At 42.5% G+C, this 19,170-nt stretch overlaps 1 protein-coding gene across 1 annotated transcript; it reads right to left on the bottom strand.

Annotated features, from left to right (window-relative positions):
• Window positions 1-294: 294 nt before the first annotated feature.
• Window positions 295-17,271, bottom strand: Strap (serine/threonine kinase receptor associated protein). The gene is made up of 10 exons (XM_021165325.1): window positions 16,887-17,271; window positions 15,863-15,998; window positions 12,885-12,966; window positions 12,488-12,560; window positions 10,883-10,979; window positions 10,161-10,298; window positions 6,684-6,820; window positions 3,337-3,486; window positions 2,744-2,809; window positions 295-1,698 (listed from the first exon to the last, which is right to left on the bottom strand). Exons 1-10 carry the CDS (start codon window positions 16,996-16,998, stop codon window positions 1,637-1,639), a joined length of 1,053 nt encoding a protein of 350 aa, XP_021020984.1. The 5' UTR covers window positions 16,999-17,271; the 3' UTR covers window positions 295-1,636.
• Between the last annotated feature and the right edge of the window lie 1,899 nt (window positions 17,272-19,170).

Raw genomic sequence — 19,170 nt, 5'->3', positions numbered from 1 at the left:
GAGCACCTGACTTTAAGGTAGCATCAGTCACTAAAGAAGCTGAGAACAGGTTCAGCTGAGGAAAGACTTCTAGCAGCTGAGGGCAGAGGTTTCTCCTGGTGACTCTGACTCAAAACAGAATGCAGCTTGGCCAGCACCTGGACTTTGCTCAAGTGAGCCTTGTTTCAGCCTCAGGACACTGCGATCTGTTAATAAGCATGCTGGTTCAGGCTACAAACGTGCTGTAGCAATAGGAAAACAATGGCACAAAGTAAGAAATGCCCTTAATTTATCAACTTCAGGAATCCAAGCGACTTCCATTACAAAAGATGCATTCAATTTTATTTAGGGTCAGACTCTCAGTCTAATCTTGATACATTAACAATACTGCTACAGAGCAGAAAACCAAGCATGTTAAACATGGACACAGGAACACCACTGCCTGAGGCTCATCAATGTCTGTGACGGGCTTCCCTGGCTCTCCCAGGAACTGCCTGTAGTGCCGCCAACTTCTAGTTGTCACAAACTAGTCGAGACTTTTTTCTTCTGATCAAAGTATTAAAGGTCACTCAAAAGATAAATTACAAGAAAGCAAATTAATACAAGCTGTTCACCTGTATTTCCAAATTACTAATTTAATCTCTTCATATTATAAAATAAGTAAATAAACTACAAGTTTATTATCCAATTTATTAAAGGTTGACTTTTTGAATGACCCAAGTTTAAATATGATAAAAGTTTGATATATCATAAATACTGAAAATTAATGATTAACCAACCCAGTTTCATTAAATCATGTGGCTATTTGTACAACCGTGTACAACCGAGCAGATGTTAGACTACGTACAGCAGTTTTTCAGACATTTTCAGAACTGAGATTTCAACTTCTTTACTTGCTCTTCCTAAGTGTTCTTCTGTTTTAGTAACTAACATGCATGTTCAAAGAGACAAGAAAAGCAATTGTATCCATCCGGAAGGAAATAAATGAACACCCAACAAAAGATATGAAAATTTCAAGTTTAAATAATTGAATTTCAAAATTAGGAAATGTTTAGTTCAGACTCTGTAACCAAACTGTCTTTGCTATGGCTGGCTGTGTATGATATAGAAAACTTGAATAGTTAGTTTTAGTATTCAAATGTATCAGAATTTCCCAAAAAAACAGAAAAATTATAATTTTATAGGCATTTTATTTAGATAACTAAAAATATTAGCTGTTCTGAAGCAGTCCGTGTACAATGAAAGAGATCAAACCGGTTACTTTATCATGTATTTCCTCCTCTTCATCACTAGGCAAGGAAAAAAAGGCGTTCTTCTTTAAGGGAAAGTCAGAAAAATAGGCCAATATATTTTTCTTCTTCATAACATAAACAGCTACAAGAAATTTAGGTGTAAAATGGAAATTGTAAGTTGGCTTTTCATTCCAAACAGCAGGCTATGGCACAAGGTGAGCACAATCCTCCTGCCTGCACCTCAGACACTCAGCCATTTTCACTCACGGGCAACACTGAGTAGCTGTTCGTGCACTGGAGCTAACTCATATGCCCCAATATTTTCTGCCCTCTTTGCCACAGGCAGAGAGTAACTCTGAAGGCGGATGCTTGTCTCTGCTTGTTTAGTCCATGAACATATGGTTTCTGCAGCACACGTCTGATGCTCAGGCCTTAACTTCAGGAGTTGATGAATAGATGGAATCTGAATTCTCTGAAGCAATTTCTTCTGCATTTAAAAGACAAAATCATAGTCAATTTAATAAAGGGAAGAAGAAAATCTACATTTCTGTATAAGGAAGAAATGACAAGGTCTTTTCAAATATGCTGAGGTGAGGAGGAGAGAACAGACAGCTACTAAACATGGCATTATCCCAGGGCTCCAAACACCCAAGCAGAGCTCAAGCCATTTCACCAATTGTTTATCCCCACCCCTTGTTTAACCCCACCCCTCTCCCTTCAGGATAAGCTTTCACTGACTCCAATTACCCAATCAGTATTTCATTAAATCACGCTTTTTCGGGTCCTGTAGTAATCAAATACTAGTATTTAAGGCCACCCAGTTCAAAACCTTAACCATTAAACACTGCTTCCCAGGAGGCAAGCTCTAATAGTATCAAAAGCAGGGGTTAACCTCAGAGTCTGTGATCACCTCTTCCCTTCTTACCACCAAGCTACAAACAAGCAACGGCCAATCTACCAATCTCACCATTATGCATCAAAGACAAGCCCACCTTCCTTCTGTTCTTGGTGTCTGTCCCATAGCTACTAACCTAGAATCTACTGTCCCTAGTCTAGCCTCTCTCCTCTCACTTTGCCCTTACTCTTGAGGCTGGACAGTAGCATTCTCCATGCTGGTTCCCTTGCTTCTCTTCATCAACAGAGCATCCTCAGAACATCCCTTTGCCTATCATCAACAGAGCATCCTCAGAACCTCAGCAGGCAGCCTGCATCCTGAGGTCTGCCCCCACATAAATGTCCGTTGTGCAGGAAGGGCTCTTCCCCCCCCCCACCCCACCCCCCGTCACGGTTAGGAACTGTCTAGGGAGCTCTTAGACCCCTTCCTGCGTGCATGGGAGGAGCCCCATCAGTCATGCCCACGTGCACGAGACCTGGGCTCCAGAGCTAATGCTTACGCACTCGAGTTTCAGCTTCCTATAATGTAGTTCAACTGTGGACATTTATTAAGTTTCTTTTGCCATGGACCAAAACGCTCATACACTGAATTTTTACATACCCAGGGCTCATAGAAAAGTTCATTAAATTTTATTTACCCAGCTCTTCCTCTGCTGTTTCTGGAAATCCAATCTTTGGCTTTGCCAGTTCCCCGCTGTCTTCCTCTGTGAAGAGAAAAGCGGTGGTGACTGACCATGAAGGAGGGCAGGTTCCCACCAACACACACAGCACACTCCCTCTTAACAGTCACTGTGATTCTAAAAGAGACATCTCAAAGTCACCTTTAGTACAACAGCCACTCTGGAATCAATAACAAGTATTTGGGATTTTTGTTTTGTTTGTTTTTTAAACCAAAAACATGTTTTCAGTGGTAAGGATCAAGTAATACTATAAACAATTGGATGGATAACTTTTAAATTCTTCATACTGCCTTCTACCAAGCTTTATTTCTATTTTTGTATGGATGCTCTTGAAACCACTGGGCCATCTCCCTAGCTCCTTTGTAATAAATGTTGAATTCAGGTCATTCAATTCATCACATAAAGGACATTGCTCAGTTAGAATCGTGACTTCATTCTGCTTATACCATATTACATAATTCAAAATCTAAAGGAAACAAACTCAGTGAAACAGAATAAATGATACAAAATGTATGCATTATAATTTGATAACTTTGAAGAGACGTCCTTACCAGGAAGCACACATTTCCACAGGCCATAGGTCTTTCCTACCACAGTTTGCCACAATCTCAATGTCCCATCTTCAGAACCGCTGGCATAGAGTTCACCATCAGGACTGAATCTCACACAGTGAATGGGACCAAAGTGACCTTTGTAGGATTCTGAAAACAGTGAAGAACAGGGATATCAGACTTAAATAAATGTAAAGCTATTGGGGTAAATACTGATGTTCTACAAAAGATACTGTCTATTCTGCTGGGAAGATCATCTCTACCATTTCCCTAGAATGAGCCCTTTCCAACCCAGTATGGCAGAGGCAGACTTGTCAATTTTCATGGATTCATGCAGATCTTGTCTGAGAGACCTTGGATCTGACGACCTGAAAGAAAGGGTTGGACTACACTCTGACGCTGTGGACAGCATTACTGCAGTTTCTGTGTACTTTTATACATTAATGTAGCAAAGAAAGCAATGACCCAAAAAAGCTTGAGTTCAGAGAAAGGTGATCAGGAAACATGAAAATAAAGACCAATAAGCACAGCAGCACATACTAAGCATTAGCAGGGCAGCCCTTTTCCAGGTTAGCTCAGGACCAACCAATTTAAACACCATTTCTGCCTGGCACACACTATAGGTTATACCTGCATGCGCAAACTACACCAGACTCAGAGCAAACTGAGATCAGCACTCAGCATATCCTCCCCCAGATTGAGTTCTATAGCTATGCCCTGACATCCAACAAGCAGAACCATGTCTTACAAATTCAATGCAAATGTCTAACTCGGGAGGAACAATATCATACCTAAGACCAATCCAGGGAACAAAATGCAGCTGAGGGAAACAACGGCCCTCTGCCATCTTTCCTGCAGCCTCTCAAGGTTCCTAAAGGTATTATTCACTATACATCACTCTTTTGACTGTATGCCGACACAGACTGTCTTTCAAAGGTTTCATAACCCACTACAAATTGAGAGGCTGTCAATAAAGACTTAATTCTATAGGCTAGAGCTCAAGTCTGTGAACTTCATCCCAGTTTCTAAGTCCTGAATTCACACCTGCTTTTAGAGGAACTAGTTCCGTCCATGTCTACGGAGGGCCACCAGATGGAGCTCTTTTACACTCTATCCTTATTGCCTAACCAGGTCATCTAGGCTTCCTAATTCGACCACAATGCTGAGACACAGACTCAATAGGGACCTTACTGACCTTACATTTTAATATGAGAATGTATAGGTCAGGAAGGTTTTTCTTTTTTTTTTTTTTTTTTTGGTTTTTCGAGACAGGGTTTCTCTGTGTAGCCCTGGCTGTCCTGGCACTCACTTTGTAGTCCAGGCTGGCCTCGAACTCAGAAATCCGCCTGCCTCTGCCTCCCGAGTGCTGGGATTAAAGGCGTGCGCCACCACGCCCAGCTAGGAAGGTTTTTCTACTGCAGGAAAACTGACTTACGAATCTTCCACATATAATCATATGCCTCATCATCTTATTCTGCAGTTCCCTCAAGCTGAGTGGCCAGAGAATAAAGCCATCCAGTAGAGGGACTGGGATGGAATTACTTGTCTACCATACACAAACCTCCTGGACCCAACCCTTACCCACAACCCCAAGTTCCATGAACAGAGACCGAGATGAGAACAGCCGCATCCAAAATATAACATCTGTCCATCTCTCTCTCCTTCACACAGTCTGGGTCAACAATGCTAAGGCTCTCCTCCACCCCAGCCCAGCCACAGCTCTCTCAAGCTGAGAAGAACGGAATGTGTGACTGAATCATTCTAGAACTGACTTAAGCAACCCCAGTCCACCTGTTTTCCCCAAGGAACAAAACTGCTTCCTGTTCTTTGTGTCTAAATCCAGCTAGCTAAGTTCCTTGGGTGGAAACCATAATACTTATGTACAGGTAAGAAAAAAAGCAGCTTATACACAGAAAAAGAGATTTTCAAACGAAAAGCAAAACATAGTTGGACTTGGTAAGTAAGCATAAAAGTAGTGTCTTAGTCAGGGTTTCTATTCCTGCACAAACATCACGACCAAGAAGCAGTTGGGGAGGAAAGGGTTTATTCGGCTTACACTTCCATGCTGCTGTTCATCACCAAAGGAAGTCAGGACTGGAACTCAAGCAGGTCAGAAAGCAGGAGTTGATGCAGAGGCCATGGAGGGATGTTCTTTACTGGCTTGCCTCCCCTGGCTTGCTCAGCCTGCTCTCTTATAGAACCCAAACTACAAGCCCAGGGTTGGTCCCACCCACAAGGGGCCTTTCCCCCTTGATCACTAATTGAGAAAATGCCTTCCAGTTGGATCTCATGGAGGCATTTCCCCAACTGAAGCTCCTTTCCCTGTGTTAACTCCAGCTGTGTCAAGTTGACACAAAACTAACCAGTGCCAAGTAGGTACTGAGTCTTGCTCTTTGACCTATCTAGCATACTATTACACATACTCTAAAGTTAGGATGTGTTTGCTTCAAATTAATCATACATCAGCCATTCTACTTAAGAACTATGAAACTTAGGGAAATAGCAAGACTCCAAAAAACAAACTAATAATATTATATATAACATGTCAATAGATAACTAATATATTTTAATATTTTACATATTACTGTGTTAAATTATATTTTTAGATTTACAAATTAATTTTAAATCTGAAGTATGAAACATATATTAAAATAAAAATTATATATAATAAATAATATTCTATATTCTAATCCTATATACATTACTCTTTCTAAAGGTGCCTGGATAAACCAGTGAAGCCCACCATTCTCTAGAGACTCTTGGGGATTCCCTGGCTGAAGAAAGGAGGCTGAGTGAGCAGGATTTTGTTATCTGTTCTCTCCTTAGGAAGAACAAAATATCCTTGTATATGTTGTGTATTTGACTTGAAATAGAAATAATCCATCCCAATAAAGCATCCGAAATCAGTGAACTGCAGAACATCAGCGTAAAGATAAGGCTCAATTAAGAGGAAATGAACTCAGTATATTTTGTCTGAGGGTCTATAATTCTATCCAAAATGGATGAAACACCTTTGTTTTTGAATGTATGAGTTTTGAGTTTTAGTCAGCTGGAAAACTTACTTTCAATACACCACAGGTTAATACCGAAGGCACTCATAATATGTTGACAGTAAATTGAGGCAGTGGCTCTCAACCTTCCAAATGCTGCAACCCTTTAACACAGTTGTGGTGGTGTGGTAACCTCCACCAACCATAAAATTATTTTTGTTACTACTTTATAACTGCATTTTTGCTACTGTTATAAATCATAGTATCTATGTTTTCCAATGGTCTTCAGCAATCACTGTGAAAGGGTCATGTGACACACACAGCCTTAAAAGGTGGAGGAGAGAGAGCGAGCCTCACCTAATTCCTCTCCACTGTTATAATCATACTTATACAGTTTAAAGTCTTCTCCACCCGCAACAAGAAATTCCTTCTCTGGATGAAGAGACGCAGAATTGATGGTCGCAGGAGCTTCAAAGGATTTAATTGGATCCAGACTGTGAAGGAAAAACACAAAAACATAGATGTCTACAAAAAATTTAAAACTGAATAAATAACTGTCTAGCCACATTAAAATTATTCCTGAATGCTGAAACCCAATGCACAGTAAACATAGATTCAGCTAAGTGTAAATGGATTTCAAAGGAAAAAAAAAAAACCACTAACGAGCAAGAGTTCAAAAGATTGCTATAGTGGTATATCCAAGTGGATTTCATCTCAGGGAGACATTGAGTAGTGGGAACTCCATTTTCTGAACAGGAGACACTTTCTGGACATCAGTGTCTTGGCTGGAGACAGAATCAGTATGGAGTCCAGATCTTCAACTCAAGATCCTCCTTGCCTTAGCCGCTCTCTGGGGTCAGGTTTATAGACACACAGTCCAGGAAAGAGTTTTGTGAGAATTCTCCAAGAAAACTAGAGTCTCATGACTTCAGTTGTTTTAAAACATGGAATTGTTCTTGGAATGTGTTGCTGTTGTCCTCCCAGGTGCAGTGGGTAGCAATGTCTTTACTTCAGATTACTCATTATTGCTTGTTGCTATTATTCAATTACATGTCTAACTATCCGTGTGACTCTACAGTTTGAACTCAAAGATAACTTTACTCACGTGACCTTTGTCCTCAGAGTTTATAAACTGTCTGATGCTCTGAATAAAGTTGTCGACTGCATGAAACTTTAGTCCACCTCCTTCATCAGCTCCGTTCTCCCAAGTCCCACCCACTTAGAGCAGTGACAGATTATTTTTCTTTTGAAAATGTTCACTCTATTTTTTCTACAAACATGCATTATTTTAGTAAATACAAAAGGGTCATGCAGGCCAAGCAGTGGCCTATGTCTGCATACCAGCACTCAAGAGGCTAAGGAAAGAGAACCCAGGGCACCCTTAAAAGTCAAAAGTCAGGGTCAGGCATTTGCCTAGCAAATAAAGGCCCAGGTTGAAGGCTCAACGCTGAAAAAGTAAATAAAAGCATCAAGCTAAGTGACATTTTACAGTAGGAACTCCTACAGTACAAGGGATGCCAAACGTTTTATAATTGTTCAGGGTTCGGCTGGGGCTCAGGCTTCCATTCCCCAACACATGAAACTGCTGTCAGTAGCTGTTTTTAACTACGGAGTGAAGGCCGTGTGGCGGTTTGAGTAAGAATGACGCCTGCAGCCTTTCGCATGGTTCCCAGTTAGACTATTCTGACAAGGATTAGGATGGATAAAGGAGGTGTGTCACTGCGGGGGAGGGGGGCTGAGGTTAAGAGCCCATGGCAGATCCAATCTGGTTAGCTCTGTCCATCTCTTGCTTGTGGATCAGATATAAGCTCTCAGCTACTGCTTCCATGCCATACCTGCCTGGCTCCTGCTACGATGGCCATGGACTTACGCTCTGAAAATATAAGCAAGTCCCCCAAAGCACCCAGTTAAATGTTTCCTTTTATCAGTTGCCTTGGTCCTGGTGTCTCTTCACAGCAATAACTGAGATTAATCAATCGAATTATAATGAAGCTGTATTTATCAGTGCACTTACTCCCCCTCCCTTTTCCTGGGGGGGGGGGGGGGGGATCAACTAGTTTCCTTACCAGCCCTTTTCAGTTCAATCCTGAAAATTACTTCAACATAGACCATCAATCAGCACATAGCACATGCACAGAGTCAGGCATGGTGGCATATAACTTACAGAGTGGCACGGTGGCATATAACTTTAACCCAGCACTCAGGAGGCAGAAACAGGTAAATCTGAGTTCGAGGCCAGCCTGGTCTACACAGAATTTCATGACAGCCAAGGATACACAGAGAGCCCCTGTCTTTGGGGGTGGGGGAAACACACACAAAAACTCTGAATGTAGCTTACAGCCCAGCCCCCGTGTTTCAAATACTCAACAGGCCAGTTACTACCAAATGAGATCTGAGGCAAGAGTCTATAGCAGGAATGCATGGTCCAGAAATGAGCAGCTACACACTGAGCAGTTACACGCTTTAGAACGTGTTTGTCTCCTATTCGATGAAGCTGAACACTGGAGTATTCTTACACCACATCATAAGACTCCTGTCAGAGGAGAATGTGGTCTAATCTTTACAGAAACCCTCTAAGCACCAAGGCTAAGAACTGCACAGTCAGTCCTACAGTTGGCTCAACACTGTACTCAGGATTCCAGTACTGACAACAAAGATGTACCACAATCAGTTACAGTGCTCAGGGCACTGAGACAAAACCTCTTCCAATTTAATGCACTATAACCAATAAAAATGTTTTAAAGGTGTTTGAATGGATAAAAACATTTTTAATTAAAAAAAAAATCAAGATTATGCATCATAGTGCTAATAATTAAAAGAAAAAAACCAAAGTGTGCACAGGTGTGCATACACGCACAATGAATGGGTTTGCGTTACTTCCCTCACTGTGTTTAGATCCTAGGGATTCAAACCCAGTCTCTCAATCCATGCTAAACAAACACTCGCACTGAGCTGTAGCCCCAGGCCTTGTCTCTTTAAAATTTTAATTAGAAAATAGAAAACAGGGGGCTGCAGAGCTTGCTCAGCAGTTCAGAACACCGACTGTTCTTCCAGAGGTCCTGAGTTTCCCAGCAACCACATGGTGGCTCATGACCATCAGTGATGGGATCTGATGCCCTCTTCTGGTGTGTCTGAAAATAGCTAGTGTACTCATATAAATAAAATAAATAAATAAATCTTTTAAAAAAATAGAAAACAATTATCACAGTGATTTCTACCTAGTAAGGAACATACAACATCATGCCAATGGTTCCTTTGATAAAAACAGAATATAAAATATGCTAATAAAATTATCAGGATATGTATTAGCATATTTTATATTCTGTTTATATCAACTGCCATGATGTTGTATACGCCTTACTATGTAGAAATAAATATCACAGGTAGCTGAAATCTCACTAATTCCTGATTACAGACTGCTCAACCTAAGAGAGAGTTGTTAAGAGGTGTGGGAACACGTCTGTCTGTCTGAGTTACACAGCACAGGTAAGAATCTGCCTTCAAAAGAATCACAAAACATTTTGGTACAAGCCTTCCAATTTTTTTTCAAGATTACTTTATCTGTATGTATATGTGTGTATACACACACACACACACACACACACACGGCACACATATGTGCATATGTGTGTGTACATGGGGATGCCTGTGGAGGCCACTGGAAACCAAGGCTGAGTTACAGTGACTGTGAGCTACCTAATGGAGGTGAGACCTGACCTTCTCCATAAGAGGCCCGATCACTGTTAATCAACAGCAGAGCCAGCTTTCCAACCCCTTATTTTTAAAGTCTCTTTCCCACAGAAATAAATGAAGAAATGTCTTGGACAGACATACCTTACTGCACTATGAAAAGCAATAGATCGTCCGTAAGTAATAACCAAGATCTCTCCTTCAGGAATATACTCCATGCTGCTAACAGACATATTAAAATTCAGAGATTTCACTTCTGTCATTGTGGCATGATCCCAGAGCCTGCAATTGAATGAGCAAATGAATGAGCACATAAGTAAATTATTTATTCAAATAGCCAGAAAAAAGCTTCTTTTATCTATACATAAACCCATGAGGAAACGATCACAGCTGTAATGAAGCAATTTTCATTACAAATAGGAACTGTGAGTTTCTATGAAATATAAAACCTGTGTTAGGCTGTGGGTAAAATACATTTATAATACATTTTCCTAACACATTAACAACACTATGTTATAAAACACCTGGTTCTAGCTTAACTAATCTCAACTGTTGCTTTGGTCTATCTCACAGCTATGCATCTTTTCACAAAATACATCAGTTCTTAACATACAAAGGTTAAAGGGCATCATGAATCCCCTCAGGCAATCTGCCCTTAACTACACTGGGAACAGCTATATAGCAGCAGCTTTAATGACTTCCTGCATCTACTCCAGGTGACGATAATAGTAAGTCCACATCATTGTGACTTATATTGACTTAAATTTTAGGTTACACACATTTTCTACATGACTATTAAAAGTATTTATAAACCACAAGGTAAAATACTTTTTAAACTTTATGTTAATGAAGAAAAATTAACTTACCGAACAGTTTTATCATCCGCTGAAAGGATCTGTTTATCATCACTGCACCACAGAGCCTTTTTAATACCAGAAGTGTGGCCACTGATTTCCTTAGGTTCTTTAGAAGAAACAATTTAAAATGAATAATACATATTTGGCTTTCTAAACTGAGCAATACAAAAACAATGGAAAGTTACAACACTGGGACGGTTTGTCTATGCTAGGCCCAGGGAGTGGCACTATTAGAAGGTGTGGCCCTGTTGGAATGGGTGTGGCCTTGTTGGAGTAGGTGTGTCACTGTGGGTGTGGGCTTTAAAACCCTCATCCTAGCTGCCTGGAAGCCAATATTCTGCTAGTAGCCTTCAAAAGTTAGAACTCTCAGCTCCTCCTGCACCATGCCTGCATGGATGCCTGACATGCTCCTGGCCTTGATGATATGGACTGAATCTCTGAGCCTGTAAGCCATCCCCAATTAAATGTTGTCCTTATAAGAGTTGCCTTGGTCATGGTGTCTGTTCCCAACAGTAAAACCCAAACTAAGACAAACATACTACTAACGGATAAAAACGTGAGCCCAGGAACAACAGTATATTAAGCTAATCCTCATATTAAATTTAACTCTAGGACCTTTGTCAAAGTCACTGTTGGTAGTAACTACTGGTAGGAAACAAAACACACACACACACACACACACACACACACGCAACAGGAAAGTAGAGGAAGGAGAAAGGGAAATTTTAAACTAGCATAAGCAATTCCCGTGAAAGAAACTTCACTTCTTCATCTTTACAATGGGGCACAGAAGTCGTTACACAGTGAGGATCAAGTACAAACATGCACTGAGTGATCAACACTGTCTTAGGGACAGTCAGAGCACCATGACTTGCTATCACTTCTGCTGATCCACTGGAAAAAATTCTTCAAAGCACAGCTGTGAGAGGTGAGGATGAAAAGTGTCCATCCAACCCTGGACTGTACCTCTACTGTGTCACACAAGCTCAGCATCACTTTGATGCATTAAGAAGTCCACCAAAAAGTAAGCAGAGGGAAAACTGCCCAGCAGATAGATGATGCAGTCAGTAGTGTTCAGTATAGTCTACTACGTTACAAATGCCTTTCAAATAGAGTGACTGCTTAGTCACAGCATACTTCTTAAAACTTATGTCAGTTTTGTAATTCACAAATAATCCTGTCTTCACCTACAGAATGTTTCTTTTGAACAACCAATACAGCTAAATGGTAGAAAGCCTAACCCTTACCATCCACACCATAGTCTCAGCATCCTCTCCTCCGGAGGCCACACCAACCATTACCCTAAATTTAGCAGCATTGCTCTAGTACCTTTACAAAACCTAGCATCATGAAATGAAAAACCATTACCATGGTGATGCTTTACAGTGCCAAAAGGCTACGAGCTCTGCATTAAAATAAGCCAATATTAAATGAAATCTGCATAGAATAAGAAAAGGCCTGACAGGATATTCTGACAAAAGATATTAACAATGAAGGAGAATAGATAATGGATGTTTCTTTCTGCTCATTATCTTAATTTTCAAATTTTAGAGTTCTTTAGTCGCTACCTAATGGAAAAGGAAAAGCACAAAGGGATGTGTAACCTGCTCTTACCGGCTTCAGGTTTGTTCAAGTCATATATGCGCAGCAGTTTATCCTGTCCCCCAGTTAGCAGGTAATTGCTATCCTGAAAACAAAAAAGAAAAATGTTAGATTAACCACTTTAATCGTTAATTAAATATAATCACCAATACAGACACAACTGTAGACAACTACTTCTAGAAGACATTGTCAACTTCTTAGAGAGTTGCTAAACTCAAGTCTCCCTCAACTCTACTGCCCCACAGGAACCGCCTTGCCAGTCTGCCACTGCCCCTCCTCCCCTCCCTGCAGCACAGGAGTTACCCAGTAATACTTCTTTGACCTCAAATGAAATTCAAGGCTTTTTGCACTATGCAAGCAGTGTACCACATTGAACTACATCCCTACCCAAAATTCCATTTTCTCACACCTGTGTAAAATCCACAGTCTTGACAATGTGCTTATGAGCCAGGGTCATCAATTCATCTCCCGAGACCGCATCCCATACTTTGCTAAATGTAAACATAAACAAATATTAACATTAATACAAGATTAAATATAACAGTAATTTTGATCAATACAAAATAATTATATGCATAATATTTACAAGTGTATTATGCATTTGACGTAGTGCTAATTATTGGGATACTTAATTTATCAAAAGCCTAAAAGACAATTTTCCCATAGGACTTTTTACCTTTTAATTTTCTTTGACATTGAAAAAGAATAATTCATGCAAGATTCAAAATTAACCTAGCCTAGTTTTTAGCTTAGAGCTGTAATTTTATATTTTTACCATATCTGCAAAATATCTTAGCCAATTCAATTCACCAAGTCATCCTTTTATCTAGCCACAGGCCAGAGCAAAATATAAAGAACTTCTCTGATTTAACAACTTTAAACAAAGCTTTTTTGTTTGTTTGTTTTTTGTTTTTGTTTTGTTTTGGTTTGGTTTTGGTTTTGTTTTGTTTTTAAAGACAGGGTTTCTCTGTATAGCCTTGGCTGTCCTGGAACTCACTTTGTAGACCAGGCTGGCCATGAACTCAGAAATCCAGAACTGTCTCTGCCTCCCGAGTGCTGGGATTAAAGGCGTGTGCCACCACGCCTGGCATTTAACAACTTTAAAATTTTACAATGTTAGACCTTGATACAGATCAGATAAAGCTTAAATCAAGATGTAAAGATTAGGTGCTACAGGGCATAATCCCTACACACTTTACAGTGCTGAGACAGGAGATTCTGCGGTTAGGTTAGCCTTAAATACTCAGTGAAACTTTTCTCAAAACACAGACAGAAGTAGAAATAAAACAAAAGCAAACCAGCCATCTCCCCACTCCAAGTACATAAGGCTGTGAGTGTGCACATACAAGCTATCATGCCAAAGTCCAGAGATTCCAAATAGAACCGAGGTCATCAGGAGCAATCAGAGGTAGGTACGCCAAGGGCCAGCAATGCGAAGCATTCGGCATGAACAGCATTGGTAACATTTACAAATCTAAGAAATAGGAGCTGGTGATCCAATAACTATTTACATGTGTGGAGTTATATAAAAAGCATGCTTGAGAGAAATAATGTCACCATATTTCTCTTATAGCCACTCCCGTCTCTTCTATTATAGTTTAACCCTCTGCCCCAAGCTCCTTCTCTTTCTGATTCTAGGCACCCAGGGTTCTAACCGTGACCCACTCCTCAGACAGGCTGTGTATTTTCTGAAGCTCCACACAATGCATCAGTGTCCTCAGTGTTCTTTGCATACTCAGTTCAAATGCTGATCTCTCTCTACTCAATTTCCTTTCTTCAATAAGTATTTTCTTCATTCATTTCTGCTTTTGTTTTGTTTTGTTTCCTTTTTGGCAGGATCTCTCTGTGTAGTCCTGGCTTGGAGCTGATGCATCCCCAGACTAGTCTCTAATTTGAGATCCTCCTGCCTCCACCTCCCAAATGCTTAGGATTAAAGAGGCTTGTGCTGCCACATCCAACAACCATTTATTTTTAATTTGCTTAAATCAAAGATGGCAACACAAGCAGGGCGTGGTGGTGCACGCCTTTAATCCCAGCACTCGGGAGGCAGACTTTCTGAGTTCAAGGCCAGACTGATCTACAAAGTGAGTTCCGGGACAGCCAGGGCTGCACAGAGAAATCCTATCTCAAAAAAAAAAAAAAAAAGATGGCAACACATTGACAACTGCTCCAAAGTGTGAAATTCTTTTAAACAAGCAATCAATAAGGCCATTTTCACTCTCCAGGCTCTGGTCTACTAGCATATACAGCAGCTCTTAACACTGCCTTTGGGCCATCAAGATGCTTTTGTAGGCACAGAAGCTGACAACCAGAACCAGAGCCCTCAACCCATACCCCCAAAGTTGTCTTCTGGCTTCCTCCACACAAACCCCCACACACAAGAGTAAATTAAAGTTACCTGCATTGATTTAAAAGCAAAGGTGACTACAAAGCCAGGTGAGTAACTATACATCAAAAAATTATATAACATATGACACATGCCTCAATGATTAAGGAGAATCATGTCAGTTTGATAATAGATGTAAAACCCAAAGTAAGAACAGGTAAAGTGTATTATGGCAACGGTTTAGTCCATCTCAGACTGTATCAAAAGACAAAGGGAACTGAGATGAGGCGATGTATCCATTACTACAGTGACTGAAGACTCTGTGTGTGTGTGTGTGTGTGTGTGTGTGTGTGTGTGTGTGTGTGTGTTCCAAAACTCAAGCCTGGCCAGTGTGATCCAGACCACCCTCCTGCCTGCTAAAGACAGTCTCTTGGCTGCCTTCTGATCATCTTGGCTCTTCCAGCACCAACTCTGCCTGCATGCTGCCATGCTTCCCACTATGATGATAATGACCTGAACCTCTGAAACTGGAAGCCAGCCCCAGCTAAATCTCTAAGAGCTACCTTTACCTTGTTGTCCCTTCACAATAAAAAAACCTAACTAAGAAACTGAGGATCTAATGAAAACTAAGAATCTTTCAGACAGCCATCTCTAAAACCATAGAAAGCACAAAGTAAATTTGACGTCCGGTTTTAAATTATCTAGAGCCAGTAATAAAGCTGAGTGAAAAGGTGTCTGGAGACATCACTGTACAGCACTCACTAAGTGTACAAGACTATCCGTGAAGGACATCAGCAACACCCATGGTCCAAACTGTGTAGCTCACCACGTTCCTGGTCTCGATGAAAGAGACATCAGTCCTTGAAACATCTCAAGTCTGGGGATGCAGTGAAGACAAGGATGCTCAGAGCCAGGACAGAATCGTGGCGAGATCAAACACCATGTAGTGTCTATAGCATCCGCGGAGTCAGAACCTCATGCCTAACTGTGAAGCTGGAGAATCTGGCCATGTCACCACATAACTCAAACAGAATGAAGTTAGCCATTTTTGTTACACTTACGCTGTGAAGTCTGCAGCTGCTGTAGCAGCTTTGGTGGCATCCTTATTCAATGTTGCACCCCAAACAGCACCTTTATGACCCAAAAATGTTCCAATCCAGTCTCCTGTATCTCCCTGGCGGAGCATGGGCTTGCCATCTAGAAAATATTTTCAGACATCTGTGATTTAGAAGCATGCAACGTAATATCAAATCCTGAGCAGCAAACTACCGGAAAACCGTTGTTCTGACTTCTCCCACCTACTGCCATTAAGCACTTGTTGGGGGGGGGGGGGGGGGGGGGGGGGGCGGGGGGGTTTCCCATCCTGGTCTGTGCATATGGTCTCAGTGACCTAGGGGACTAAGGAGTTGTGGCCACTCTTCCTGGGAAGCATAAGCAATTCTGGGACCGAATAAGAGGCCTCCCTCATCACCTATGCAAACTCGGATTAATTACAAAGCAACTATAAAGACCTGGGAAACGCTCTTCCACAAGACCCGATTCCGATTCCCAGCGCCCACACGGAGGCTGACAACCGCCTGTAACTCCAGCTCTGGACAATCTGACGCCTTCCTCTTGGGGCACCCCTTCACACAGGTACAAGCATGCACAAGAGACAACACAGGCACACATGAATAAAAACTTCTGAAAAACCGTGGGCTGGATGTCAGTGACATGCGGTGTCAAAACTATCTAGATAGCCGCTTTTTACTTTGGACCACATAAACCTAACGTACACTTTCGTCTGGGGAAAAAAAAATGAGGCTCACACCACAAAGGATGAGACAATGAGTGAGAGGACATAAAGGGCACTCCTCTCGGCCTGGCCTAATTTCTCCTTCCCGTAAATCCTTGGCAAACACAATGTAGTTGTGTGGATAGAAAGACGAGGTGTTGGGGAGCACTAACAACGGCGGGGAGGAGGGACGCATAAAGCCCGGCCGGGGGCGACCCTCTTGTCCCAGCAGCGCGGTGGTTGTCGCTGGCAGCCACGACCCACCCACCCGTCGGCACTCGGGAGCCGCGGCCGTCGCGGGCTCAGCTCACCTTTGCAAGCGCTGATCAGAAAGTAGCCGTAAGGCGTGATGCCGCTGAAGGCCAAATCCACCACGGGCCGCGTGTGGCCCGAGCAAGTGAGCGGCGTCTGCCTCATGGCCATGGCGGCGGCTAGCGCGGTGACGCGGAGCGGGGACCGAGGGTCGCGGTCGTCCTCCTTCTCTGCCGCGGCGCCTCAGGCTGCTTGAGGCCCCCGCACTCACGCCGAGGGAGGCCCGCTCCGGAGTCCCCGCGACGCGCGGCCGCCAAGGGAGGGACAGGGAGGGAGGGAGGAGGGGAGGGGAGCGCCGGAAAGCCGGCCTGCCGCCACTCACCGTCCCTACCGGTAGCGGCAGGAAGTGACGTCGCCCGACGCGGCGCGTCAGCCGGAAGTGACGACCGGCGGGAAGGCGGTAGCTCCCAGCAGCGCGGCGAGAAGCAGTGTGCGCAGGCGCGAGCTCGGAGACCGAGCCCGTGCTGCTCCGACGTCACGCGCGCGGCGTCCAGTTGCTACCCAGTGTTGGGAGCCGCCGAGTCCGTCCCTTGTAGGATGCTGTTGTAGAGTTGGAACCTTCTCATTGCTAAGCTACAGACACACTTTTCCATAATCATCTCACATCTAACTGCCTACCCAGTAGCAACCATTCTCTCGCTCTCCTTCCCACTCCCCTCCCGGCACACACCGTCACAACTCACAAACAGTAATGACTTCCCTAATAGAATGGTTATGCTAACAACATTTATATCCTGGTGACAGATAAGTGACTGGCGTTTAGTGGATGGCCAGCAAGTGCTTATTTGCAAGTGGGAAATGTTCACTTAGTGCTCAGCAAGGATCCGTGACAACCTAAAGGCTAACGGGCTCTTTTCAGTGGCTCTAGCAACTATTATTACTGCGGCTGGGGAGGGAGAGACCCCAGTCTACTGAGCTAAAGTTCTTGCCATGTAAGTATGAAGTGTGATACCCAGTACCGACAAAAAAAAAAAAAAAAAAGCTATACATGGTGTGATACATGCTTGGAATGCAGCACTGAAAAGACACCAATCCCTGCCAGCCAGCATAGCAATCAGTGAGTTCCAAGTATGAATGAGAGACATCTCAAAAACAAAACAGTGTAGATGCATCTGGACCAGTGAGCCATTCTTCAGTGAGAGGCCTGAGAGGAGGGACCGACCGGATCAGAAATAAAGAAGACAGGAAAGTTGGGGTCAGGAGGTTTTGCATAAAACTATGTCTTATGCTAAGCTAATTTTTAAAGATGTACAGCATCTTATATACTGTTTGTATGGAAAAAATGGAACAGAAAAACCTATCATACAGTGGGACGAAGTCATCAGGAAGCTAACCAAGCAGTGTTGCACAAAAGGAACACAGAACACTTCATGTGTGCCACAGACCACGCACACACTGGCCTGGGACTGACTACTCCAGTCTCTTTAGGAGGAAGTCAGGTTCTCACAAACTGAAATCTTAACTCTGGAGGGCCTGGTTCCAGACTTTGCTATGTCTGACCCTGGTCAAAGACATAGAGTTGGTATTCCCTTTCCGCTTTCTGGGAGCCTCCTGTATCAGCCTGGGGCTCCTAAGACTGACTTCTGCCTACCGCGCATGCACACACTACCTTTTAAGTGCATATCAAGCATCTGGTAGCATTACAATAGACACTGTAGAAGTGACACATAGAATAAATCCCTTCTGCATGAAGAGATCTATCGATGGCAAAAATGCTCTGTACATCAGTGTGAAAGAAATTCCACAAATAGGCTATCTGAAAATAAATGAAGGCGGATGCCTACTTCATGATAGATAAAGTATTCACACACCATGGTTATTAAGTTGGGATCTTATTATGCTCATTGTTAATCATACCTTTGGGACTTGGTCATCTGTTAGGGCTTCTTTAAAGCCCTATTTTATTCTGCTTTTAATTTTTTTGTTGATATACAGTCATTGTACACGGTTATGGAATATAGTATTTTGATTATTGCAGATCAAATCAAGGTGCTAAGCATAGCCATTACCTCTAAGGCTGTGACTCTAGTGTCTCCTGGGGGTTTGTTGTAATGGAAGGTTCTGTCTGCAGGTGATAGTACAGGGAAGCAGGAGAAATGAAGAGGCCTAATAAGTCTTTGAAATAGGCAGGGGAATGTAAGCTCGCTCACTCTCTCTCGCTCTCTCTCTCTCTCTCTCTCTCTCTCTCTCTCTCTCTTTCTCTCACAAACACTCTCTTTCACACATACTCTCTCTGTCTCTCTCTCACACACACACACACACACTCTGTCTCTGTCTGTCTGT

This window comes from Mus caroli, chromosome 6 (assembly GCF_900094665.2).
Source record: "Mus caroli chromosome 6, CAROLI_EIJ_v1.1, whole genome shotgun sequence".
Classification (NCBI taxonomy): domain Eukaryota; kingdom Metazoa; phylum Chordata; class Mammalia; order Rodentia; family Muridae; genus Mus; species Mus caroli.
Note: the sequence above shows the minus strand (reverse complement) of the source record. Positions and strands in the feature narration are given on the sequence as shown.

What these genes read in the sequence shown, in the direction of transcription:
- Strap (XM_021165325.1), bottom strand. Translation starts at nt 16,998, where the DNA reads ATGGCCATGAGGCAGACGCCGCTCACTTGCTCGGGCCACACGCGGCCC. An exon ending in CTTGAACAAACCTGAAGCCG is followed by an intron (nt 10,980 to 12,487) that starts GTAAGAGCAGGT and finishes TTTCTTCTAAAG; the next exon opens with AACCTAAGGAAATCAGTGGC. An exon ending in GCGGATGATAAAACTGTTCG is followed by an intron (nt 10,299 to 10,882) that starts GTAAGTTAATTT and finishes ATTCAATTGCAG; the next exon opens with GCTCTGGGATCATGCCACAA.